The sequence below is a fragment of the Pectinophora gossypiella genome, chromosome 16, assembly GCF_024362695.1.
Source record: "Pectinophora gossypiella chromosome 16, ilPecGoss1.1, whole genome shotgun sequence".
NCBI lineage: Eukaryota > Metazoa > Arthropoda > Insecta > Lepidoptera > Gelechiidae > Pectinophora > Pectinophora gossypiella.
Window position 1 is genome coordinate 14,520,536 of NC_065419.1, and position 27,717 is coordinate 14,548,252.

The 27,717-nt window shown below is 37.7% G+C and overlaps 2 protein-coding genes across 6 annotated transcripts in view; both read right to left on the reverse strand.

Annotated features, from left to right (window-relative positions):
* The window catches only part of LOC126373760 (Ig-like and fibronectin type-III domain-containing protein 1), a 216,641-nt gene that overhangs the window by 153,203 nt on the left and 35,721 nt on the right, over positions 1 to 27,717 (reverse strand). The window contains exon 2 of one of the 3 annotated variants that reach the window (XM_050020031.1): positions 16,817 to 16,845. The exons of the other annotated variants lie outside the window; for them this stretch is intronic. The gene's annotated coding sequence lies outside the window, so the exon portion shown is untranslated. The remainder of the gene's footprint in view (positions 1 to 16,816; positions 16,846 to 27,717) is intronic. 3 annotated transcript variants of the gene reach the window in all.
* On the reverse strand, positions 20,759 to 25,936 carry LOC126373819 (uncharacterized). Of its 3 annotated transcripts, none has more exons than XM_050020142.1 (3): positions 25,138 to 25,936; positions 24,568 to 24,750; positions 20,759 to 23,929 (listed from the first exon to the last, which is right to left on the reverse strand). In XM_050020142.1, exon 3 carries the CDS (start codon positions 23,390 to 23,392, stop codon positions 21,899 to 21,901), a length of 1,494 nt encoding a protein of 497 aa, XP_049876099.1. In that variant the 5' UTR covers positions 23,393 to 23,929; positions 24,568 to 24,750; positions 25,138 to 25,936; the 3' UTR covers positions 20,759 to 21,898. The 3 variants fall into 3 exon arrangements, with proteins under 3 accessions (XP_049876099.1, XP_049876101.1, XP_049876100.1); XM_050020144.1 differs by having other exon boundaries at positions 25,138 to 25,933; XM_050020143.1 differs by lacking the exon at positions 25,138 to 25,936 and having other exon boundaries at positions 24,568 to 25,124.

Here is a 27,717-nt window from a genome sequence, read left to right on the forward strand (position 1 = left end):
TGATCAATTAATTAATCGATCAATCAATAATACTTTATTGCACAACGACATAGTACAAAGGATATAAATATACGTACGTAGATGTACGTTAAGTATGCTAGAAAAGTCTCAAAATATTTCCATCATAATTTTTCCTCACAAAACTCTTCAATAGCGGATGACGTCAGCTAACGTCACTCACATTTTAATGACGTTCAAAACTGTCGTCTGGGGGGCGATACAGATAATAAATCAACCCCTAAGGGGAGGTTTTCAGCAAATTCCTTCAGAATTTTCACATGACGAAGGTAGAAAATTATAATTTTCTTGCTGGATTTTTATCGCGTATCCTTCATTTATAGCACGTTAAATGATGATACATGACATAACATCATGCCCATATCCTGAAAGGGTACGCAGACGTGTATAGTATATACAATCAAATGGATAATGGACCCTAGTGGGTCGATAGCGATAAGCGCTGATTGAGGGAAATCATCGACCACGCCGGCGGGGTCGGTATCGAGGTCCGGGGGTAATTTGAGCCAGTTACGAAAACCACAGCTTTATAAGCTCCCACTTGTTCAGGACCACCATAATTCGATCGCAAAAATACCTTTTTGAAGGTTTAAATATTGTTTAATATTTACAGAACACATTTTAATAAGTATTACGAGAGAACAGACGGCCCGATCAAGTTTGATGTTGCAGACACAGAGCACGGAACATATTACAGCCTCTATTAGAGGTGACCTCATTTATAAAAAAAAACACGGCAGAGAGTGTGGCTATATTACTGGAAAATGAAATGAAATGAAATATATTTATTGTGGATCATAGGTACAGTATAGGCGTTCATGACAATTATAAGTTGTTTCATCCAGCTATATCCCGCCATATAGACATACAATGTTAGGTCTTATAAATCTAAAGTCATGCTCATAAACAGATTATACACATAATCATTATAAGCATTAAAATATTCATAATGTCAAATACAATAATAGTACAATCAAATTGTCACCACATATACATTTAATTTAATTCATATACTATCATTTAAGTATTCATTTGGAGTATAGTAACATTTGGTCTTTAATGAATAAAACTTATCGTTATAATTTGTACTTAAACACAATAATTTCCTCTCTCAGCGCGTCCTATTTCGCCTAGCCAAGTGGTAATTGATGTCGGAGGCAAATCTACTTTAAAACACGTCAAAAAAGTAAAACGTCTTAAGTGAAGCCATTGCAAACTCAAACTCAAAAATATGTTTATATTACGTATAGTAACAGTAACAGTTAAACCTTGAATCATCAGTTTTTATAATATAAACATTTTAATGTCGCCTCTAGCAATCGTTAAATCGGCTAACATTATAAATATGACGACTTCCGCTTCTAGTAGAGTATATGAGAGTAATCAATTCTGTGCTCTGTTATATTTTATGTCTGGCTTCTGAAAACTGAAAGCAAAGTTCAACCCGTCATAATGTTAAAGGGTTTTGAACGCGTTTTAAAATAACTTTCGACTTTTGGAATGTAAAATGGATAGATGAAAAGTAAATGGTTCATTGAAAATAGATTGACTGGCGATTTTCTTTGGGCCGTAATATTAATTAGTGAACAAAAGGTTTGATTAATAAAGTGTAAAATAGCACTACTTATAGTTTAGTCACATCAAATGTTACACTATAACATCGTCTAGTAAACTTCAGGATCGCCTATGTAGTATCGCGTATTTTAATGAAATATATCAAATAATCAAATATACTGCACACAAACAAAACACACAAATATTTTTAAAACCTTTTAGCAACTTAATTAAAACACATAATAACGGGTTCTTACCACGTTTAAATCAGATATATGAGACTCAACAGTGTCAAAATATCATGGTAAGAACCCGTTATTATGTGTTTTAATTAAGATAAAAACCGCGTTTTACACCTAAAACAATTTTAGCAACTGTACAAATGGGCAGCCTTCTTTCTCTGAAGCGATATATATGCAGAAATATTGTACCGAATTTGTTCTTCGATCGTAATTTCTATTAAAAATAAGTTGTGCTTTTTGTCTCCCTTCATCATCTCCCTAGCATTATCCCGTTTTTCACCGACTTTTAGTCTCCCTTCATTTTGTAATATTGTGTTTCCTGTGTTCTCCTGTGTATAGAAATGAGCAATATAATGTACCCACTTTAGGACTCTGTCGCACTAACATATTAGACATTTTGTGAGACTTACAGTTCAATTTGTCAAAAAAGTTAATGTGACACGGTACCAAAGTGTATACATATTAATGCTCGTGACCGTACAATAAATTATTAAATAAAGTAACTCTAGAATATTCTTGGTATAGATATGACTTTCTAACAAAATAAGTTGGAAATGTATGAAGAAGTAATCATTTGGTCTGTCTGCGACGGAAATAGCCATCTGACGGCGTTCCTCTGATAGCGAGGTGAAAAGGTCTTCTGATAGTACTACATCCGTTTATGCTTCTGAAAACTGTTTTATATTGGAAAACGCACCGATATCTATGTGTCACTTCACTATAGGGTGTTAGTGACATCGTAACGAAAACTTTGAAGGATGATTCAGACCAGGGATGTTATGGATATGAAATTTCGGATACGGATTGGATACGAAGTTAAGAATGATTATTATACCGGATACGGATAATAAATTATTTCGGATTATCCGTTAGTTTCGGATAATTTCGGTTACGGATATTATTTTTTAAAGAATTTCAAAAGTAAAATACAAATAGGTGAAATTTTAAGTGATGTTATTGTCTTGTGTTAGTGTGTGGCGTCCTTTTATAATAAACAATTTCTATTCTTTTTTTATTCTATATTAGGTAATAAAGTGGTGTTATTTATAACGACAAATTATAACAGCAAGTTATCTTATATAATGACGACAAAAAAAAAAACAAACAATGCGCGAGGCCTGTGTGTCGCCACTGGCAGCGGCTAGCCGATCAAAACAACTTGTCATTGACGAGTCTCAATTAGAGTCCGCCCCTATCCGATGTTATCCGAAACTTTTATTTCGGTTTCGGTTACGGTGACGGATGATTTTTTATATCGGATATCCGATAGTTTCGGTTACGGTTAACATCCATAATTTTGAGTTGATATCAAGTCCCTAACATCCATAATTTTGAGTTGATATCAAGTGGAATTTTCTGTCGCAAATGTAGGGAACTGAAAATAATTAAAAATAAAACACTAAAATTGTCATGAATTTTCCGACAGGAAATTCCACTTGATATCAACTCGGAATCATGGTCTGATTATCGCTCTCAGGTAACGAATATGTTACGGTGTCACTAGCACCCATACGTACTTGTACGGCTTGTAACAAAGCATTTCGGACCAACGAGCCTTGTAGCGACATCTTGTGGTTTCGTACGTTTACAACGTAATTTTATGACATCACAGATGGCACCTGTACGTACATGTACGGGGTGTGAGTGAGATCGTAACAAATACTGAGGGGGATGATTCAGTTCATTCTCTCTCTCTCTCTCTCTCCTTGGCATTTATTATTCCCATCTGATGGTGGGGTCTGCCTTCTTCATCTTTCTCTTCCACTTCGCTCTATCGGACGTGTCGTTCTCGAAGAAATTGCACCAGCACGGTCCTTTTTGACCACATCCGCCCATCTTGTTTTTGGACTCTGGTCGTCCTCTTGGTCTAAGCCCTGGTATATTTAGATTGGCTGTAACATTACCCTTAGGACCCTGATACCGACCCCGCCGGCGTGGTCGACGATTTCCCTCGATCAGCGCTTATCGCTATCGACCCACTAGGATCGACTAATTCTTTCAAATATTGTTCCTCTCAGACGACGCCCTGAGCCGAGGTTCGCGCCCAACTGGGCATCCTCAGGCCTATTGTCTTAAACGTTGTACCGGGTGAGAGCCTTCAGCGCTCCCCATTTGTCCGGCCAAGTAGTTAATGCCATCTGCGGGATTTTCTTTCAGCTCATTATTTTGAGTAAATACCAAGTGGAATTTTATTTTCTTTTACTCTATGAAAGTATCTAATTAACTATAGCCGAGACAAATACTGACGAAATAACTCGTTCATTTAATTTATCTGGATAGATACTTCAAGGGATAAATAAATGAACAGCTGTTACTGTCGACTGTGAAGTACGGAGCACGCTTGACTAAATTTCGTTTGGATGGCCTGATTTTCCGTTCCACGGAGTTTAAAAGCGATTTGATTCAATTTGTTATGCTTTTTTGATATTCACCCTTAATAATGATTAAATGAGACAGAATCAAGCGTTGTTTCGCTCAAAGTCTTAACTACAACTCCAAATAATAGGTACCTTCCCAATTGGCTTAGTCACGGTCTCCGTAGAACAGTTGTTGAGCATTGGGCTCACGATCCGGATGTCCCGAGTTCGATTCCCGGTGGGTATGTCTAACAAAAAATAACTTTGTGAGACTGTCATGCACGGGTTGTGGGGTCAATGACCAACCTCATCACCTGACACCAGAGTATTATTTTTAAGGAGCTAAAAGCCTCTAACATGACTCATGTAACTACTACATACTTTAAGCAAATAGCATGCAGAACCAACTGCTTAACGTGCCCCCCGAAGCACGGATCACTTTCGGATAATCGGCTGATCAGTTGCAATGTCCTGTTCTGTCCTGTAACCAAACTAGGGATCACGAAAATAATCTTTATGATGTGTGCGCACCGAGAATCGATCCTGGCGCTACCAAACCAAAAGGCCAAAGCACTTATTGCTAGACCACAAAGGCCGCTAACCGTTTATCTATGTGAAACCACAAACATTTAATAATTTCCGCTCCCAGTTCGCGTGTCTATGCATTGAGCTACTCTCGCCTTTCATCTCTATTACTCGGGAGTATTTCAACAAAATATCCCTAAAGTCATGTCCCTCTCCATTTAATCAGGAATGTCGTAAGTTGGTAAGAGACGGCATTAGAGCACAATGGAAGTGGACAATGGGATTTGTCCTGCATTGAGGATGATAAAGGAACGAATACCCGAGCAATGGTCGCGTCCGGTGGCAAATGAGCGCCTATTTCAATCTATGTCTTGTGGCGTGAGTCAAAAGCTGAGGGATATCTTGCCTCCCATAACGTTTGTACTGTAACGGAAGTGGATATCGTTTTTTTTTTTTTTGACGTGACTTATTGTAGATTTGCCGCAGATGGCATTAACTACTTGGCCAGACAAATGGGAAGCGCTAAAGGCTCTCACCCGGTACAACGTTTAAGACAACAGGCCTGAGGGTGCCCAGTTGGGCGCGAACCTCGGCTCAGGGCGTCGTCTGGGAGGAACAATATTTCAATATTTATAAGAATAATCTCGGCTGGAATCTCTCTGACCATTCTAGTAAAGAAAAACAAGGACGCTGTTGTGCAACAGAAAAGGATGCCGCTAAAAGGAAGAATTTACGATGACATTCCAGAAGTCTCTGGTTGCTGAGTTTGTTTATACGATGTGTTAAAAAGGCAAAAAGACGGTAAGTAAGTACTCACACCATTTTTATTTTTTCAATACCTAGCCCGGATATTTTTAACAATACACCGGAAGCTTACAAATACGAGTAGTAGGTACCCCCTAAAGACGCTGTAATCTTATTACAAAGATATTTTCGATAAGACTCAACTTTGCCATTTAAAAAATAGCTTCTTAAAAAGCGACCAAGTTCGAATCAACCTCGCGCACGAAGGATTTCACACCATCAAGAATATTTTGTGTTAATAATATTTGACGAAAATACCTTTTTTTTTTTCATTAAATCTAAAATAATTACGCTTCTAATTAAGTACCTATCATAAAAATAGAATAATTACGAATATTCACATGTTAAGTCCCGCCTAAGAAGCTTTTTACAGAAATGCTACTACAGTATTGAAGAATTTGAAAACGATTAAACAGCTGAAATTAATTGCTAATAATAGTACAGTCATGAGCAATATAATGTACCCACTTTAGAACTCTGTCGCACTAACATTTTTGACAATTAGTGAGACTTACAGTTCAATTTGTCAAAAAAGTTAATGTGACATGGTACCAAAGTGTTTACTTAATGCTCGTGACCGTACATTATACACACAACTACGGCTACGGTCTGACATTGTCGATTTTGTCAGTGTTGATTGAAATCCTTTTTTTTAATTTTTATTGTTTTTTATATTTATTATTTCTATTTTCACATTGTTTCACATGGACATTGCCGTATTTTTATTGTCGGTGGAGTAACCGCCATTCCTCTCTTCTTCCCGCCAAAACCTTCACCTCCCGATACGACACGACCTGCACCTTCTCTTTTATTTGTTTCATAAATGTTATCCTAGGTCTACCCCTTCCTCTCTTCCCTTCAATTTTTCCTTCTATAATGTTTGTTATAAATGAATCGTGTCGTATCAGGTGACCAATCATATTTCCTCTCCGCTTCTCTATAGTCTTCAATATGGTTTTCTTTTCTTCAACTCTTTCCAGCACTTTTTCGGGTTCTTACCGCGTTTAAATCAGGGATATGAGACTCGATATTTCGACACTGTTGCAAGGTCATGATCACGGGATGACCGTGACCATGACCGTGATCATGGCACTTGCAACAGTGTCGAAATATCGGGAATCTCATATCCTCCCATTTTACATTTTTGAATATCAAAAAACACATGTTCTTTGCTTCAACCGGTAACCTAAGGAACTCTAAAAATCTATATTGAATGGCACTGATACTTTTAAATGCCTCGCTTTGGGAAATCACAATTGGAATTTATAAAAGGTCTGCCGATACGGGATTGCAGAACGATTTTTGCTTCATTAAAATGAGAAATAAGTAATTTTGAATCGGTCACGTATCGATTTAGTCACTATAACAGACTTTTTTGACGTGTCTCATTGTAGTTTTGCCACAGATGGCTATAACTACTTGACCGGACAAATAAATAAATAAATAAAAACCGTTTATTTCGGACATAGTCCATAGAAAGTTAGTATACAAACGACTTATAAACTAGTGTTCGTAGGACATTATTCTGGCGACCATAAATTCAAATTATAGGGTGTGAAGCTCCATCCACCTTTTTAGAGTCCCACCTATCACATAACGTCTTCAGGATACTATTGGGCCTGGCTCGAGTTCGCGTGAGAAGCGACGCACAACATTTCCGCATGATTGCTGCAAAACCATCACAAATCATCATCATTCTCCACAAATGGAGAGAGCTGAGGGCTCTCACCCGGTACCAAAATTTAAGACAACAAGCCTGAGGACGTTCAGTTGGACGCGAAACGATATTTTTGTATGAAGTGTCCGTGCTGTAATCGAAGTAAGATTGTATGTTTACCTTCTCTGATGATCATACACTGAAAATAAGGGCCCTACTTCACTAAGACCCCACACACTGCGGACATTTTGCAGACAGAGTTGTATATCTGTACATATAAAAGCGGAAGGCCATTCACTCACTCACTGACTAACTGACTCACACATCACGAAATCTAAGAAACTACAAATGCTAGGAGTCTTAAATTTTGTATGGGAGATCTCTACCAACTCTAGGAGTAAAAGAAGGAGTTGAAAGTTTGTATTATTTAAGTTAGAAGCATGAAATTTCGCGGAAGTGGCTAACAGACAGTAGACTAGCTGCACATAACGTAAGGTCATGGCTATATCTCAATAGGATAGTCAGAGGTACATCCAATGTAAGATGAACTAAGTACCCACACCTCACCGAGCTTTCTGTTAGACCAACGTGATAGGTGGTGAGCCGTATCGCCGTATAGAACGGCTAGCTGGTATAGCAGAGTACAAACTCTGCACATACTGGCCATTTAAATTTCGAAATTCTCATTATATTGAATGCTATTGTAATTTATTCATTAATTTTATTTGTAATTTAATAATCTGTTATGTTTTAAATTCGTATACCGAAATGGGCGACATAGTGCGACATATATTATATTGTAACCACCCTTTTACCTATGTTGACGAATAAATGAATTTGAATTTCATTCCACAATTCCTTTCATTTTACGCTCACGGTTTGCATCCCGGACCTTGATAAGAGCAACACTGCTTAGCTCTGGCCGTGCCCACTAATTTTGGATTATAATACTAAATTCTTCATTTTATTTTATATAAGTAGCATCGTTATAATTTCGTCAAGTTCTTGTTTGTGAAGTGCTAATTAATAAACTGTCTATTTTCGTCGTTATTACTAATCATCTCACTCTCCTGTTACTACTCTGCCTGCACGTCGGGTTTCCATCTCCACCCGTCATGGCGCACTGGTCTACCGAATATAAGACTGATATATCTTTTCAGTCAGGCAGGCTGAAGACACGGTTGCAATGCGTTTGATTGCAAATTGCCGTCGTTTCACAAACGTATGATCTGACTGGCGACCGCTTATTGAATATTGATTTATCTTGTTACAGAGTTCTGCTCGAAAATACACAGTAGGTACGTTACCTACTGTTAGATATTTATAATAGATTTTTAAATCGTTTCGGAGAACGCTTATTGTCACGGGTTTGAATCCCGGCTGAATTCAACTTTATTAGTTTGAATTCATTTTATTTATTTTCACGCGGATATCACATGGTTTCTTCGATTTGTGCCCGATTAATGGCAATAGCCTAGTGGTTAGAGGGTTAGGCTCACGATCTGGAGGTCCGGGTTCGATTCCCGATGGGGAAATTGTCGAAATCACTTTGTGAGACTGTCCTTTGTTTGGTAAGGAGTTTTCAGGCTTGAATCACCTGATTGTCCGAAAAAGTAAGATGATTCCGTGTTTCGGAGGGCACGTTAAGCCGTTGGTCCCTGCTATTAGCCGTAAAAACACCTCCACCAACCCGCAGTGGAGCAGCGTGGTGGAGTATGCTCCATACCCCCTCCGGTTGATTGAGGGGAAGCCTGTGCCCAGCAGTGGGACGTATATATTATGTATGTTATGGCAATAGGGTCGCCCCCAATTACACAATTACTGGACATAGTTGTTATTGGATGGAAGCGGCGCGTCACAAGGGCTGTAACCTGGAACCTGACAGAGGGCAGCAGTAACTGTCTGTACTATTCAGACGCGGAGGGCAGGAGTCCTAGTACGGCTTTGCAATAGACTACTCTGAGCGCCATCCTACTCGCGTCAGACAGAGTACTGCGGGGCGAAAGGCAAGGGATGATGGAGTACAGAGATATTAACGGAGTTTCCACACCCGTCATGATGTTCTTCAAGCATGGTCTCGAGGAAGAGAAGTTCTAAGTTAACATAAGCGAAACTACTCATAATATTCCATGTACAACACACAAGCCTAACAAACTCATTTTTTTATTTATTTACGAAATCATGTACGCATCTGTCCGGTACTGACTTCAGCTTCTCCCATCACAAGGCTGAACAATTTTGTAATGTATAAATGTATGTTACATACTATAAATAAATTAATGAACAACTAATCACTGCCCTATTTTTCCCTAAAAAGTAGCATGGTGAATGCTACACTGACAAGAGTCTATTCCTTTTTACCACATGCCAGGAGGACAAGTAGCTGACCGTGTTCTTTGTTTTTTTTTTTCACTTCCAGTTCAGCATAGAAAGCCAGTAGGTACATCACTAGTAAAATTCCTTCACATAACTACTATCTTGGTCGCTACGTGGTCGCGAGACAGATGTGACCAACATTAGGCCGCCCTGATACTGCGGACAGACTTATTATTACACTCGGGATGTTAGGCTGCCCGCACATCGACTTCGACTTGCGACTAGAGGTAAAAACTGTACGACTATCCCAATACGAATGAATTGACTAAACGGTTATTACATTTATGTAAGTAAAATGTTTATTTTTCATAAAAATACAGAAAATATTGGTACAATAAAAACCCCACAAAGCCAATTCCTCGGTTTGTCTGTGGTGAAGTGAAATATGTTTTTATAGTTTCAACGAATTCTTTAACTTTAGTAATAACTCTATTAATTAACCAATACAGGTTGTGAGAAGCTGCAGTAGTTTTAGGCGGCTGAGACGTTCGTTATGTAAAAATTGACGATTTAAAGTTTTACTATGTTACCTACTGAATAAAGATATTTTTGAATTTGAATAATAATATATTATAATTATATGAATATTTGCACACCTGCTTGCAGGTTGCCTACATGCAGTGTTTTATTTAGAATAAGATCTTTAACTTTACACCGTAGTATCACGGGTTCGAATGCCGTCTCGGGCTCAAAATCACTGATGAATTTATATTTATGTTTGGACCTGTAATGTACTAACCGAACTAGGGACCACAAAGTGATTTTTGTGATATGTCCCCGGGAATCGAACCTGGGACCTCCGTATCGTGAGCTTGGGCCGTTGCACAATTATTCTATGACTATAGATAGATAGATAGATAAAAACTTTATTGAGCACAATGGACACAAAATACAGAGATAAGGACAGCATATACAGAAAAGCACAACAGGCGGCCTTTTATTTAGTCATCATCATCATCAGCCCATTAACGTCCCCACTGCTGGGGCACGGGCCTTCCCTATGGATGGATAGGGAGATCGGGCTTTAAACCATCACGCGGGCCCAGTGCGGATTGATGGTTATTAACGACTGCTAATGCGGCTGCATTAGGTACCGGCTAGTACCAACGGCTTAACGTTCCTTCCGAAGCACGGAGGAGGTCGAAATGAAAACTGTTCTTTTTTTGACAATTATTAGTAATACATAATTGAATATTTCCACCGCTTTGAAGGGCTTTTTCATACCATTTATATGCACCCTAACCCGGCATAAGGCCGCGATAACGCTGTCCATATTACGCCGACACAAATCGTCGCAACCCCCTAGCCAAAGTGAATTCTTATAGCTAACAGGGTTGTAATGGCTCGCACTAAGATTTAGGGAAGATGGGGACCGAAATTCACTTGGGGTTTGTTTGGCGTCTCGGTTTTCTGTTTAAGAAGGGTTAAGCTTAGTTCGCGCGCTTATTTAAGCGAGTTCTAAGTTTAAAAAACGACAAATATTTTTATACATAAACTTGGTATAGGCGCCCCAAGTAATCTCCAGTGATAAAAATATTTATTTTTATCGCTTAAACCACTGGCGGAAGCCGTCCGTTAAAATACATTTCCTTCTTTAATCGTAACTCTTCCTTTTGTCGTAGTCGGGTTCAAAAAGGGTCCCGGGTTCGATTCCCGGTGGGAACATTTCACAAAAATTACTTTGTGGTCCCTAGTTTGGTTAGACAATTTGCAACCACTGATATAAGATAGGGATGAGTCTAGTCTAGGTAAGTTCTAGAGCCCGCGGCAAGCGCGCTAGTTATTGAGGACTTCGACCAATAGACGCAGCGAATGCTAACCGCGTTTATTATTATCCCGTTTTTTCACAGGGTCCGCTTACCTAACCTGAAGATTTGACAGGTCTGGTTTTTTCACAGAAGCGACTGCCTGTCTGACCTTCCAACCCGCGAAGGAAAAGCCAGCCCAATACAGATTAGGACAGATACCTCCGAAAATGCATTTCTCTGGAATATGGGTTTCCTCACGATGTTTTCCTTCACCGCTGAGCACGTGATAATCATTTATGATTTAAACATGAATTCGTAAACAATTCGACAATCATTCATTTAGGCCTGTGCTGGATTCGAACCTGCGACCTCAAGGTGAGAGGCAAGCGTTCTACCAACTTGGCTACGTGATTAGGACACATACCTCCGCATTCCTCGGGAATGTGGGTTTCCTCATGATGTTTTCCTTCACCGCTGAGCACGTGATAGATCTAAATCATTTAGTTGTGTGCGCACAAATGTCGATTAGCAATATTGCTTTTGTTTATGGAGAGTGTTAGTATTATTTTTTATTGTATAATTACATCAACCGCCCAGACCTCTACCATAAGTTACTAGTTAGAACATCTATGAATAATGCCCCCAGGACAAATGGGTCACACGAATCATCTGCAATACATCCAATAACGGCGGATAGTAAAATGCAAATTGTACCCTCAGGGAGTATGCCGGTGTCGAATTAGTCATACATTTCATAGCAGGGTTGGGGTAGGGTAGAAATGTCGCCGCCCTGTAGTTCCGGGCGCAAGAATAGGGCTACGGTACCCCCTGCCTGTCGTAAGAGGCGACTGAAAGGGGACACTGGGGATCGTGAGTGATAAGGGCGGGGGCCCGAACCACTCAACACACGATCTCCGGGATGGACGGCAATGCGATATGGCCTCGCATCGCCGTAAAACTGGGATGGCGTAGGGGTGGGGATCTACCCCGGGACGCGCTTTAGTGAAAGCAAGTGCGAGGGGAGCACCGGTGCGTTCGACAGAGATCCCGGAGCTCCCCGACATGCACCGCAGAGGGCCATCGGAGGGGTTTTAGTCGGTAGGAGTCCGACATAACCTCGTCGCTCCCCCGGGTGGCGAGGTATCCATGAGGATTTCCCCTTCGTTACCAAAAAAAAAAAAAAAAAAAAAAGGGTAGAAATGTCGAGTAATGTCTATTCATACATGCCTATTCTCCACCGGGAAAGCAGAGACTATGGAATTCCATTTGCTTCGATCCTGACATACTTCTCTTGCTTCGTCCACCGTCATCAATCGTTTCATAGACGCACAGTACCTTCTAGTAATACAAAATACTTTATTTGTAGAAAACCAATAAGTACTTACACTATTATAGGTAATTGGAGCCTCCTTTTAAGCGTAGCGCCCCCTTCGGCCGCCATCGCAACCACGTTTCGCAACGAGTTGCAAAGGAAGAATTTTACTCCTTTGTTAATACGCAACCAGTTGCCAACGAAGACTCTGCTCTTCCCGAGAAAACACATTGTAAGTACTACAAATAAGTAAAATAAACAACGAAAAGTAACTTACATACTATAGGTAACGAATGCGTGAAAAAAATATAGGTGATTGTGTGTATGTGTGCTTGAAATAATCGTAACCCTATTATTCTATCATTTTTAAGTAAGCCTCTATCTTTTCGTAATTTTTAGATTTAAGCCATTTAGAAATAATGATTTTACATGCATAATATATTTTATCATAATATATACACTTCTTTATTAATTTTATTATACAAGGATGCCGAGTTATGATCAAAAAAGTATTTTATTTTTAAAGATGTGTTGCTTTTTAGTGTTTTTTCATGTCTTAAATAATTTAATTTAAAAACAATCTCACATTTCGAATAATTTTAGAATTAAATATTTTTGAGAAATAAAATATAAAATCAAATTCTAAAAGCTTCGTTCATTTCAAGAGCTTTCAAATATAAGTATCTATTACTTATTTAAATCTTCATTATAAACGAAATCGTAAACTGATTAAATGGCTAAGCCAAAGATTTTATAAAATGCTTATCTTAAAATAGACGCCGCAGTCTAAAATTTTCAAAAAATAATTCAAATTTTATTGTTGATTTATTTAGAATTTTATTGTTATTTTGATTTTATTATTTAAGTATGACATTTATGACGTCATTATAACAGTTTTATACCCTGACCATAGTTGTGGAATGATATCCATAACTAGACAATGAATAGTGCCGGCTTGATTTGTCCCTCTGTCGACCGTTACAAGACTACTTGTTTTAAGTATATAATTTACGTATTCAACTTTATAGGTTTTATTCTTCAAACAGTAAAATCGCTTTTTTATATAGTCACACACAGAATTTGCAATTTTCGTTATAGAAAAGTACAAGATTTATCTGTGTATTTGATTTGTCGGTGTGTGTTGTATGTGTGTGTTATATTATTTCACAGACGACATGACTATCCTAATATGAGAGCTAAATCGAATTATATGTTGTCAGTTTTGTCACGTATACATAGTATCTGATAGCAACTCCGTAATGGATATTAGTCCGACATGCTATTTCCATTTAATTAATTTGCTCTCATGTAAGGAGTGTTGAGATCTTGTAATCTGAATGGATATGGGTGTATTAAGACGGTATTCCATCATTTTAGGACGACGGCTTTGATATAGCGATATTTAGATGTTACATTTTCATAATTATGATATCATTTCAGGTCTTTACATCTTTGTGAGATGATTTGTGACAGCTTTTTAAATGATATTATAACACCCAACAAATTTAGGTGTTAATTCAAATTCAAATTCAAAATTCAAATTCAAAAATATCTTTATTCAGTAGGTAACATAGTTACACTTTGAATCGTCAATTTTACATAACGAACGTCTCATCCGCCTAAAACTACTGCAGCTTCTCACAACCTGTATAGCCGGGGAAAAGAAGCTGCAAGAAAAACCTCGGCACAGGGCCCTAGACGTTCTTTAAAAAAATAAAAATAAACATAAAATATTGGTATACAATTGAGTAATTTAGCTGCCTAATATCAGTTCTCAGACAGTTAATCCCATGCATTCATATCTTCTAAATAATCACTAACTTTATAATAACCTTTTTTGTAAAGTTATGCGTGATATAAAGTGTTAAGTTTGTGAATAAGTATATAAAATAATTATTTAAATAACATAAACAGCCTATAGACGTCCCACTGCTGGGCACAGGCCTCCCAGTTGGTGGACGTGTTGTTACCAATAGCTTAAAGCTCATACTGCTTAGTTTGGCATTCCACGTTAAGCGCTTCGCATCGTCCATCATTATGCGCACTGCTATGGAGTGGAATTCTCTGCCGTCTTCTATATTTTGGAATGCATATAACCTGGGTGCTTTCAGTAACAACCCTGACACCAGGGTTGATGGGGTTGGTAATCCACCTCACAACCCACACGATAGAAGAAGTGCAAAATAATAAAAATAAATACATAAGTACCATTAGTACTTATTACTTCCATTCTAACCTGTTTACAAAAGTTTCTAATAATCCGACAAACTGTCAAATGCTATTAGAAACGAGAATGTATTAGGCCGGTTAAGGGTAGTGTTCGAAAAATCGATAGTTTTACTATCGATAGTAAACAGCCAAAATCAGATGATCTACCCAACCGATAGGCCTATCGATAGTATCGATAGCTCTTTTTTGGCGATACTATTGATAAGCAACGATAGTATCGGTAGTTTTTCATTTCTCAACTATCGATAGTATCAATAGTTTTTCATTTTTTAACTATCGATAGTATCGATACTATCGATAGTATCCAAAAAACGATAGTATCGATAATTAATCGATAGTATCGTTACTTATCAATAGTATCACTAAAAAATTGCAATCTATACTATCGATAGAGTCGATACTATCGATTAATTATCGATACTATCGTTTTTTGGTAAACTATCGATAGTTCGATCGAAAACTATCGATAGGGCACTATCGAGCGGCAACACTAGTTAAGGGGTAGAAGTTTACAAATTATCGTGAACTCATGATTATTTTAAACAGTTATTTATGCTGTTTGTTTACCAATTTAAAATTAAAAAAAAAGTCCCTGATTATATTTTTACACAAATGATTCCAATATGTGTTGCCAGACTTAGCTAATGGGCGAGACGCGCATTTCCAAACGCCACCTTGTATTTAGATGTCGCTTGCGCACTTAAGGGCTTAAAACGCGTGACGGGTTTGTTAATACGCGCCTGACACGGGCTTCGCATTTTAAGCTGAGTTTACACTTAAAGCTGAGAGATTTTCAATCTTAACTTACGAAATGGCCTTCTGAAAGCACAATTGTATTTATTTAGGATATTATAGTAACGATAATTTGATAAAATCAGGCGTATAATAGTGGTTTATTATGATTAGACTACCAAAGGACATCATAGATGCTAATAATATTAATTTTTTTAAATTTAAATTAAAGAAATGATTAGTCGAGCCGTCGTTCTATAGTTACAGAGAATTCATTGAAATGAAAATTTTAAATGTTAATAATTTTACTTAGTACTATTATGCGGTATTAACATAAACAGACTATGCTGCCACTGCTGGGCACAGGCCTCCTCTCAATCAACCGGAGGGGGTATGGAGCATACTCCACCGCGCTGCTCCAATGCGGGTTGGTGGAGGTGATTTTACGGCTAATAGCCGGGACCAACGGCTTAACGTGCCCTCCGAAGCACGGAATCTTCTTACTTTTTCGGACAATCAGGTGATTCAAGCCTGAAAAGTCCTTACCAAACAAAGGACAGTCTCACAAAGTGATTTCGACAATGTCCCCATTGTACGGTATTACTTACTATTTATTATTATCTTTTTTTCTTATTGATCTCTCATGTAATGTACATCTTATAACTTAAAAATTAATCGCAAAATGGAGAGCTTTGATTCACACTATTTTATAACTTTTTTGCGCTGTTGGTAAGCGCATAACTCAACTACTTTTACTTCTTCCACTCTGTTGAGAATTGCAACATAAAATACCTTAAAAAAAAAGTTATAAAATAGTGTGAATCAAAGCTCTCCATTCGGGACAATTAGTGGCTTGCTTTTCAGAGGAGCTCGGTGGCGCAGCGGTTAACGCGCTCGGTCTGCGATTGTTGAAGTAAAGCAACTATCGCAAAGGCCGGTCATAGGATGGGTGACCACAAAAAAAAGCTTTCATCTCGAGCTCCTCCGTGCTTCGGAATGCACGTTAAGCCGTTGGTCCCGGCTGCATTAGCAGTCGTTAATAACCATCAATCCGCACTGGGCCCGCGTGATGGTTTAAGGCCCGATCTCCCTATCCATCCATAGGGAAGGCCCGTGCCCCAGCAGTGGGGACGTTAATGGGCTGATAATGATGAGTGGCTTGTTTTCCCACTGAGATGGCTCAATGCCGCACTTTTTCATCACGTCTTTGTACCGAAAGAGTTGACCCACTGATCTTATAATCATAATAATAATGTTATTACCACATTAGCTGCGTTGTTTGATTCTGTACCTGGAAATAAAAACAACATATTATTATTAAGTACGTGTAAACATTATTTATAAAATATATAACTTAAAAAACAAGTAATACTAAATAATAATAATAATAATAAAAACAATGTAAATCCACCACAGGCTTCGTCAGTACCAACATTCAGATTCAAAAACAAAAATAAATCAGCCTATAAAGGTGCGAGCAGACCAAAAATCCTTCCGCATCGTTCGCTACGCCCTGACAGAATTTTCAATTGTAAATTGTGAAATTATAATCAGTATTATCACAGAACAGAGAAGCTCGGTTGTTGCTTTGTTAATAATTTAGACGAATAATTACTGACGAGTGTCTGCCGAAGTACACGAACTATTGGTTCGTGTTTTAGGTATTACTTTTGTGATGATTTTGTTTTCATGAACAGGGTGTTAATGACATTGTAACGAATACTGAAGGATTCAGACTATGATTCTGATTTAATATCAAGTCGCAAAATACATGTTTTTTTATTAATTACTTTAAATCCTATACTTTTGCGATAGAAAAATTCAATTGATATTAACTCAGAATCATTAGCTGAATGACCCCCTTATTCAGTACAATGTCAATTACACCCCGTACAAGTACGTACAGATAGCCATACAAGTGCGTACGAGTATTAGTGATACCGCAACAAATACTGAGAGGGATGATTCAGGCCATGATTCTGGGTTGATATCAAGTGGAGTTTCCTGTCGGAAAATTCATGAAAATTTTAATGTTTTTTTATTATTATTATCAGTTCCATACTTTTGCGACGGGAAATTCCACTTGATATCAACTCGAAATCATGGTCTGAATCATCCCTCTACTTTTTCGTTACGATGTCACTAACACCCTGTATAGTGAATAGTAATATTTTCCCGGATATGCCGGCTCAGAGGCCCTGGACTAAACAGCTACATGGAAGTATTGTAAGTTTGCCTTAACATCAAAGTTAGCCCTAATAAAAATAGCGTAGATACATCACATCCTACTTAATAATAAAAACAATAGCCCTTAAGCCCATCCGTCACCATCCTCTTAAAAACGTTAACGTCAATTTTGAAAGTCGAAAAAAGCTCCCTTCTCCTTTCCCCCCCAAAAATCCCCTTAAGCAAATTGCATCAGCATCAATTTCCAAATTGGTAGGTAAGTATCTGGGTTTATGAATTTCCAAAACAATTTTCTTCCGCTCTTGGCGGCCATTTTTCATTCAAGTACGCATTGTTGAGAAACGTAACGCACGAGGCACGAGCACTAGTAATACCTTGCTATTGGACGCAAGTCACAAGAGTTATGCGGATTTTTATTTATTTAAATAACAGCCTTGTAATGTATTCGTCTCAATAAAAATAAAAATAAATGTCGGCTCGTTGCCATACACTACGTCTTCACTCCACCCCTGTACAGACCCGTACAGTTTACTTTTTAATTGTGGTCACCGAGTAGTGCATTGCCCGAGGCGACAATTGAAGGCCTGAGATGCAGAAGTCCCTAAGTCCGAAAACCGAGTTTTACAATAGAAGGAGTTAAAGATGAAAAATGAAAAGTCAATTTATAAGAAATAAATCAACTATATTTTCAAAAAAAAGAACCATCTTTTTCTTACCACTATTATAGAAATAATCAACTCTTAAAATTAAGTCATTCAGTTCAAACGGCTGGTCTTAGCCTCTTTTATCATTGGTATTTAGGACTAAGGGACATCGGTTGACTATTAGTTGGACTTAAGATTAAAACGTATATAATGCAACGGACTTAAAGGGGATTCTCTTAAAATGCATAAATGGTTTTGTCATAATTTTAATTATCATAATCCTTTTCGCATAACGTTTTTTAAAAATGCATAGTAGTAATTTCCCATAATAACATCCAAGAATACTGGTCTCTTAGGTATAACTTATTTTTGGACTAATATTTGTTGGTATAAATTTTATTCGCATATAAATAGGTATCCATAATTTCATTTTTAGAATAATAGTGTTTTGTCATAATTTTTACAAAGCATAACAGTAGGTTAGGGTGCGGCGGGGGTGGCCCTGGGGCCACCCCTACGCCGCCAGCATGTTTATCTTACACACAAAAAGTATACTGAATGATCACCAACAGCATGAAATAGAGTCAAAAAATATAAAAAGTCACAATCATGAACCAAATCAATCATGAACTTGCAACAGTGGCTGCAAGTTGTCTTTGATTACTTGTGGCTCTGCCCACCCCATTAGGGATTACGGGCGTGAGTTTATGTATGTATGAACCAAATGCAGCCAAGGAAAAAGTAAGTTTCGGAAATGTTCAAAGTTGTGCCAAAACTTTTCTTATTCGGAGTATAGTTTTTATGCTTATAATACTTATGCTTATATGTCATTATTGTCATTAATTATTATGCTTATGCTTAAAAAGTTATGACAAATTAATACTATGCGTAACTAATAATAGGACAAGTAACATTATGCCATGGTACATTATTACATAAAAAAATATGCGTAAAAATAGAGAACCGACTTAAAGACTTTATCATAACACCACTTGACTTTATCAGCGCTCTAACCTACGTATCGTATATATATATGTATAACAACCTACTCTACCTGTGTGTGTCTGTGTTTTTATCTATCTATCTATCTATCTACCTGTGTTTCACAAATAAATCAATTTGTATTTGTATTTTTCATACTTTATACTTAGGGTTTTTTTACAAATAGGTTGGACTTAGTCACTTTTATTATATAAAATAGCAGTAATTAGGGACTTATTAGCTAAAATAAGGTTTACTTAGTGCCTTTTTATTACTAAGGGACTTTTTGATTACAAAATCAAAAATTTTGATTAAATTGTCTTAAGGGGCCTATACGTGTTGGCTTCGGCCCCACGCACGCATTGCAAATGTCCGGGACTCCATAGTCCCGAGATATGGAAATGACAAACATAATAATAATTCACGCTTCTTCAAAAGGCAGTAATTCTAAATACATACCGCATCGTCAGGAAGTTTTTATCTCTGAAACAATAAAAGCACTTGGCTACGGCCCGTGCCACTTGAACCTCTTCGGAGAGAATTATAAATATATGTTATAACATTGTCAAATGTAATACGATTCTGACAAGCCGACTTTGGCTATAAAGACGGCCCTGGGCCGTGTTTATCAAAACTTACAAGTGTACACGTTCATAAGTTACAAGTTACTTACAAGTACGAGTACTTAAGTTTATCAAAAAAACAATATCGCTTATTCCCATGACTTAGACAGACGAAGCTCTTCAGAAAAAAAAACGTATTCATTTTAATTTGTCGTCGCGAGGATTTGTGTCCTTTGAGTCTTTAGGCTTGATTTATTGCTGCAGAGCCTGCGCGTTACACCCACATTAGTCTGAATCTACCTTTATTTGGAGCCCGAGTTAGTTCAAAGGAACATTGTACAAACGTAATTTGCGTATGTCACGTCAAACTTGGCATGAAAAAAACTTAAGTTTTTTTTTTTTCAGTGGTCTTTTGTGTTCGGACATAGAATTGCCAAGGTTCTCTATTTTTACTCATAAAATTTTATGTAATAATTTAACTTGGCATACTGTTACTTGTCCTATTATTAGTTACGCATAGTATTCATTTGTCATAACCTTTTAAGCATAATTTTGAAACTCATAACTACTATAAGCATAATAATTAATGACATATAAGCATAATTATTATAAGCATAAAAACTATACTCCGAATAAGAAAAGTTTTGGCACAACTTTGAACATTTTTGAAACTTACTTTTCCTTGGCTGCATTTGGTTCATGATTGTGACTTTTAAAATTTTTGACTCTATTTCATGCTGTTGGTGATCATTCAGTATACTTTTCGTGTGTAAGATAGACATACTGGCTGTTGGAGGCGATGGTCGCTCCGGTAAATAAAACTCTTCGAGATGTTAAAGTGGACTGTATTAGAATTAAGAACTAGGAAATATTTACATAAAGTTAAAAGATACAAGAAAACGTGCCTCGTCGGCAAAGTCCGTGGCGTAAAGTCCTGTAATATTGCCATAGGACAAAATATTGCAGTAAAAATAATATAGACCTTGATGTTGCCAACATGCTGCGGCCTCACAGAATATGACTTATTTTTAAATTGAAGTAATTAACCTTTTAAAGCACAACTTATAGAGTAGAATATCAAACTATTAAAGACATACTACTGAAGTGAAGCTAATCAATTCAATGTAAAACATTCATTTTAATGTATTCTATGAAGCACATGAATAACATTTCTTTTAAGTTAAGTGAAAAACAATCTAGTGAAAACTTTAGACACATAAGTACAAATAGTAACCTTTTACATCTGATACAATGCCTTTATATAAGTTAAAGAAAAACTATCGACCAGAGTATAGATGTACAACAGTTTTAAGAAATTGTTATTATTAAAAGAGAAAACATTACATCTCATAACAATATTTGTAAGAAAACTGTTTGCAAAATGAAAACATTAAAATAATAATTTTATGTAACTTATTCTATATAAAAATATCCTATAATAGGTATGTAAGTAAAACATAACAATGTATCTTAAGGTGAGTAAAAAACATAAGCATCAATCTTATAAAACAAAATAACTTTGTAATCTTATTCTAAAATTTACCTACCAATGCATGTAATGCTCATTCCGAATAATGAGTTGTGTAACGTGAATTTTTAAATAATATCAAGGGGTATTCCTTAACATAGGTAACATTAGCATGGTTAAGCCTGCCCCCTACTCTTAAAAGGCCCTGTTCATCTACAAATGGAAACAAAGGCTTTAAGATACCTACCTTTCAAAACAATAACCATTTCCTATAGAGTGGAATTCCTCTTTAAGTGAAGCAAAGTAATCATGTTTCAAAACCAGTCTCAATGCATTATTTAAACTCAGCACTAGACAAATAGTTATTACGTTTTTTATCGTTTTTAGATTTAATATTGCGACAGAATCTCAGTACATAAGTAAACTCGTGTTATTTTTGTATGGACGAATACTTGTAAATATAATAGATTACCTCTGCTTGCGATTGCGCGACCATGGAGATCACGGCGCTGGAGGACGGGCTTCAGGTAGGTTTGCAGGTGACCCGGGTGTAGCAGACTTCAGCTCAGGTAAATTAACAGGTAAGTCCATATGTTCATTGAATGAATACTCACTGTTTCGCAGAAAGTCTGGGCCGTGCCACCATAACTTGGAGTGTGGAAGATCACTGGGGTTAATACCTCTGCTTACTAGATCGGCAGGGTTATCAATAGTATTAACATAAAGCCAGTGAAAGTTGGATGTTAAGTCGCAAACAACTTTTATTCTATTTGCCACATATGCTCCCAGCTTTGCCACCTCTGTCTTCATCCAAGCAAGTACTATCTTGCTATCAGAGAACAAGTATACGTTATGGATGGGAATTTTTAACTGAATAGTTTCATACACTTTTTTAACTAACTTTGCAAGTAACAGACATGCATTCAACTCAAGCCTGGGAACAGTTAGGCTTTTACTAAGGGGATTAATCCTGGATTTAGAGCAAAGTAAACTTAGCAGGACCTCACCTGTCGACGATGTGACCCGCAGGTATGTACAGCAACCATAAGCCACCTTGCTGGAGGCATCGGCAAACCCAATGAGCTCCACCTTGACTGCTTGTTTCACAGGAATATTCCTACTTAAATAAATTGGCTCTAACTTATTCAAGCTTTCTATAAATTGTAACCATTCATTTTTTATGTTTTCAGGGAGAGGAGAGTCCCAACCTACGTTTGCAGACCATATCTTCTGTAGTATGACCTTTGCCCTAACTATAATGGGGCTTGCGTAACCCATGGGATCGAAAAATTTGCAAACGTAACTTAAAATATTACGCTTAGTTACTCGTTTAAAATCGTATGGTCCAGGGGATGAAATTATGAAAGAATCGTCACTTAAATCGACATTCAAACCTAGTGCTTTAAAACTCTGATTCTCTGGGCTAGGCAGCTCATTTAAGTGCCGCTGTTCCGGCAGTATGTCAGACAAGACGTCAGGGTTGTTGGATGTCCATTTATGTGTCTGAAATCCACCTCTAGCAAGCATTTCCCGCAACTCATTCTTTGCTGTAACTAACGTAGATAAGTCGTCATTAGAATATAAAATGTCATCAACGTAACAACAATTATCTAGAATAAATGAAGCTAATGGGAGCTCATTATTAAATCGCGTTGATAACTCTTTTAAACAGCGTGTGGCCAGGTAACTAGAACTTTTTAGCCCGTACGTAACGGTATCCAATTGAATACATTTAATGTCCTCATTTGGACTGTCCCGCCACAACACATTTTGTAAGGAAGTGTACTGAGGATTGATTCGTATGTTTCTAAACATATGGCGAATGTCAGCCGTAATCGTGTACGCGCCGAAACGGTACAATAAAATGATATCAAAGAGGTCTCGTTGAACAACAGGTCCATTCAATAGCAAGTCATTCAAAGACACTCCCTTGCTACCCTTCAATGATCCATCAAAAACAGTTCTTAAGCGAGTTGACCTACTGTGTTCATTCATGACAGCAAAATGAGCAAAAAAGTATAGGGGATCCCTAGCAAAATCGTATTGCTCAATGTCAACATAATGCGCATGGTTCAATTTTATAAAATCTTTAATAAAGCTCTGATATTCAGAGAAAGACTTCTCATCTTTATGTAATCGTTTTTCTAAACTCAAAAATCGCTGAAGTGCACTATGGAATGAATCACCTAATGTATTGCTTACCTCATCTAAAGGCAATTTCAAAGGCAAATCTAATGAAAATTGATTGTCCTGCAACTTCACAGAGTTTTGAAATATATTTTCGCAGAGCTCTTGCTCTGTAGTTTTTTCATTATATACATGTGGTACACTTTCAGCTTCCCAAAATGAACTTACAGCATTATTAAGACCGTTATCACAGCTTTGACAAAACAAAGATACAACCTTATCAGCCGCATGCTGGTCTGCAACACTACCTCCCACTACATAGCCGAACTCGGTGTTTATGAAGCGCGGTGTGGGCAGCTCATTCTGCAATGAGAGGCGCTCTGGCTCCGTGGATGGCAGTATCACCTGAAAAAATATGTCCGCACCCATAAGCATATTAATTTCCCCAGGCACATTAAAGTTATCATCTGCAAGTGGTAAGGCAGGTGGGATGAACATACACGACAAGTCAATCTTGTTTTGTGGGAGTTTGCATGTGATTGTGTCAATGACATGGCAGTTGACCGTAGTTGAATAGTCAGACTTCAATGAATAGACATGCAACGGAAGGGAATAGGATATTTTGGTCTTTGCATTGGAAATACCAACTATATCAGCCGCATTCCGCTTAGGAGTCATGCCTAGCATATTGACAAGCTTGCTGGTAACAAACGAAGCCTGTGAGCCACTGTCTAATAAGGCCTTTATGGTGTGCTCCGTGCCATCCTTAGCAACAACCTTGACACGGCAAGTGGGAAGGATCACATGTGCATTGTCACAAGAAAAATTGCATGACTGTATTTTATTGACCACTTCCTCAGCGTGCAGTAATGTATTATGTGCTTGCCTGCATGTAGCGCATCGGAAATGGTATCTGCATTTTTTAGTGTGTGAATTTAAGCATATCTCACACAACTTGTTAGCCCTAACAAACTTTATTCTGTCAGCGACAGCCATACATTTAAAATGCGGGCAGTTAAATAATTTGTGGGTTGTGGACTTACATTTCAGACATCCGGAGGCTCCTGAGTCGGTTGCGATGTTGACAGCCAGTTTCTTCCTTACCATACCCTGGTCTGCAGTTTCCAGAGCCATGGCTCGTCGTTCTAGGTACTCAAGGAACTCCTTGAGGGACGGGTCAGCCTTCAGGTCTCGTTCCATCTGATATGCTCGTGCCGTGTAGGTATCTAGTTTGCGAAACAAAAGACACAATAATATGGCATCCCACGATTTAACTGAGTCGTCTAAGTTCTTTAAAGCCGCAATTTCCTGCCTAACTGTCGATATAAACTCGCGCAGTTGCACTGAGGTTGATTTTGATACAGAGGGCATATCCAAGATTGTGTTAATATGATCACAAATAATCAAGTGACGATTGTCATATCTACTGTTAATTAATTGCAATGCCTCTTCATAGCTCTCATCTAACAAAGGTAAGTTCTTAATTAAGTCATAAGGCTCATCTTTTAACAAAGTCCTTAAATAGTACATGCGTTGGATATTGTCTAACGAACTGTTGTTATGAATCATACTGTTATACAGTTGAATAAACGGTTTAAAGTCACCGTACTTACCAGTGAAAGGTTTAATTTGAATTTGAGGCAGATTGAGTTTGGCAGCCGTGGCAGACGACGTTGACGGCGTGTTAGGCTTCTCGGTACGCATAGCCGTACCAGAGAGCAAAGACAGTTGGCTGCTCAGGGAACTAAGGGCCGAGTAATACTTGTCCTCCATGGACTCTACATCCTCCTTGTCGTCATCACTAAGCTGTATTATTTCCACATTAAACTGCTCGTACTCCTTGAACGAAGTCTCGAGCCGCGACTTGCGAATGTTTAAGGTGTCCATAGTCGCCTTGTTGAATTGTTCACTAGCCACAAAATTAAAAATCCGTGTCAACGTGCCCTTTACGTATCCTCTTGCTGCAATTAAATGATGAAAACGCTCGTCGTCTGCCATTGCCGTTAATAACAATTACAATAGTATATAACAAACGAATAAAACTTGTATAAATATAAAATGTAAAAAATGAAATTATGATTTAACGAAAAAATTAAAATGGCTGAATGAGTAAAAAATTCAAAAAATTGTTCGGAGATTCGTTCCTCGTCGCGCCGGTAGAGCTTCACTGCGTCACCTTGCTGTGATTGGTTGCCGCTCTGCGTCAAATTTCCCGCTCGTCCGTGATTGGCTGAAATGCTGTGCCGCCGTTGTATTATAGGCCGCACGCACACGGCACACGGAGTGAGTGAGTGGAATAGATGTTGCCCTCTTGCGGTAAATATGTGCGACGAAGACACCGATCAATGATACCCAGTCAATATTGAAGTAGATTGAAGTGAAAAAATTGAAGTCACTTTTATAAAAAAAAATAAAAAAATTGCCGCTCACGATAAATTTTGCGTGTAGCTTGAAAATATGAAACAGAATTGATGCTCACGATTATGTAGCGTGAAAACATGTAGGTTTGTTCCTTCTTCTATAATCTTCTTATCGCTGTTTCTGCAGCCTATTATGTAGCGATGGAATGACTAGGAAAAATTTTGCCGCCAAACCTCGTAGGCGCGAAGCGTTTGAAGTTGAAGTTGAAGTGAAGAATGTATAGAATCGCCGCAAATTCCTATTTTGTTGCGATAGATGGCTCGTCCATTAATAATTCGACGTAAATCGCTGCCACCCGTCGTAGGAAAAATGCTATCGTTGACTTTATGTTGACGACACTTTCCCGCCGCCGCGCTGCTTTCTTTGTCTTCAAAGTCACTGATTTTTCCCGGTCTCGTATGGACCAATGTTGGAGGCGATGGTCGCTCCGGTAAATAAAACTCTTCGAGATGTTAAAGTGGACTGTATTAGAATTAAGAACTAGGAAATATTTACATAAAGTTAAAAGATACAAGAAAACGTGCCTCGTCGGCAAAGTCCGTGGCGTAAAGTCCTGTAATATTGCCATAGGACAAAATATTGCAGTAAAAATAATATAGACCTTGATGTTGCCAACACTGGCGGCGAAGGGGTGGCCCGAGGGCCAGCCCCGCCGTACCCTAACCTACTGTTATGCCTTGTAAAAATTATGACAGAACACTATTATTCTAAAAAAGAATTATGGATACCTATTTATATGCGAATCAAATTTATACCAACAAATATTAGTCCAAAAATAAGTTATACCTAACAAACCAGTATTCTTAGGTGTTATTATGGGAAAGTACTATTATGCTTAAAAACGTTATGCGAAAAGGATTATGATAATTAAAATTATGACAAAACCATTTATGCATTTTAAGAGAATCCCAAAATTTTTACAAAAAAAAATCTTGTGATCGCGATCCCGCCAGTGGGGTCAAAGTTTTGTCTCCTTTACACTTATCGCTATATACAGGTTGTGAGAAGCTGTAGTAGTTTTAGGCGGATTAGACGTTCGTTATGTAAAAATTGACGATTCAAAGTGTAACTATGTTACCTACTGAATAAAGATAATATATTTGAATTTGAATTCTAAGCAGAGCAAACACACCCTCTATAATACTTTATAATACAACGTAGAGCTAAGATAGGTACCTAATGGAAATTTATATAGGTACCTAGATTTAGTTCAAATCAACGTGTCCTAGTTCGGTGGAGCCCTGCCTATGCCAAGCCCGGGTTTTTAGGCCGATGCTGTTCCATTACTAAATTAATTCGGTACTGGCCACCGCAAATCTCAAATGGACTTAGTTTTTAAATTTAGAACGTATAGTATGTACTGTTGCATCGTGAGGAAAACCACATTTCCGAGAAATGCATTTTCGGAGGTACGTGACCTAACCTGTATTGGGCTGGTTTTCCCTTCGCGGGTTGGAATGTCAGACAGGCAGTCGCTTCTGTAACAAACCGGGCCCTGTGAAAAATGGGATAATGCTGGAGATGACGAGTATGTGTTGTTGCTTTTAGAAAAGCTTATAAAACATACTAAAACACCATTATGCCTATTTCCCGTTGGTGTAGGCAAAGACTACAGATTCGAAAATAATATATAAATAAATGTATAAGTTTCAAAACTAAAACCCGATTGAAAAAAAAATCACGCTCTAAAAGAATGAAACGAGAAAATATTTCTCTGAAATTATTCCGAATACTGATTTTTACGAGATAGCTATGATTGTATACCACGGTTT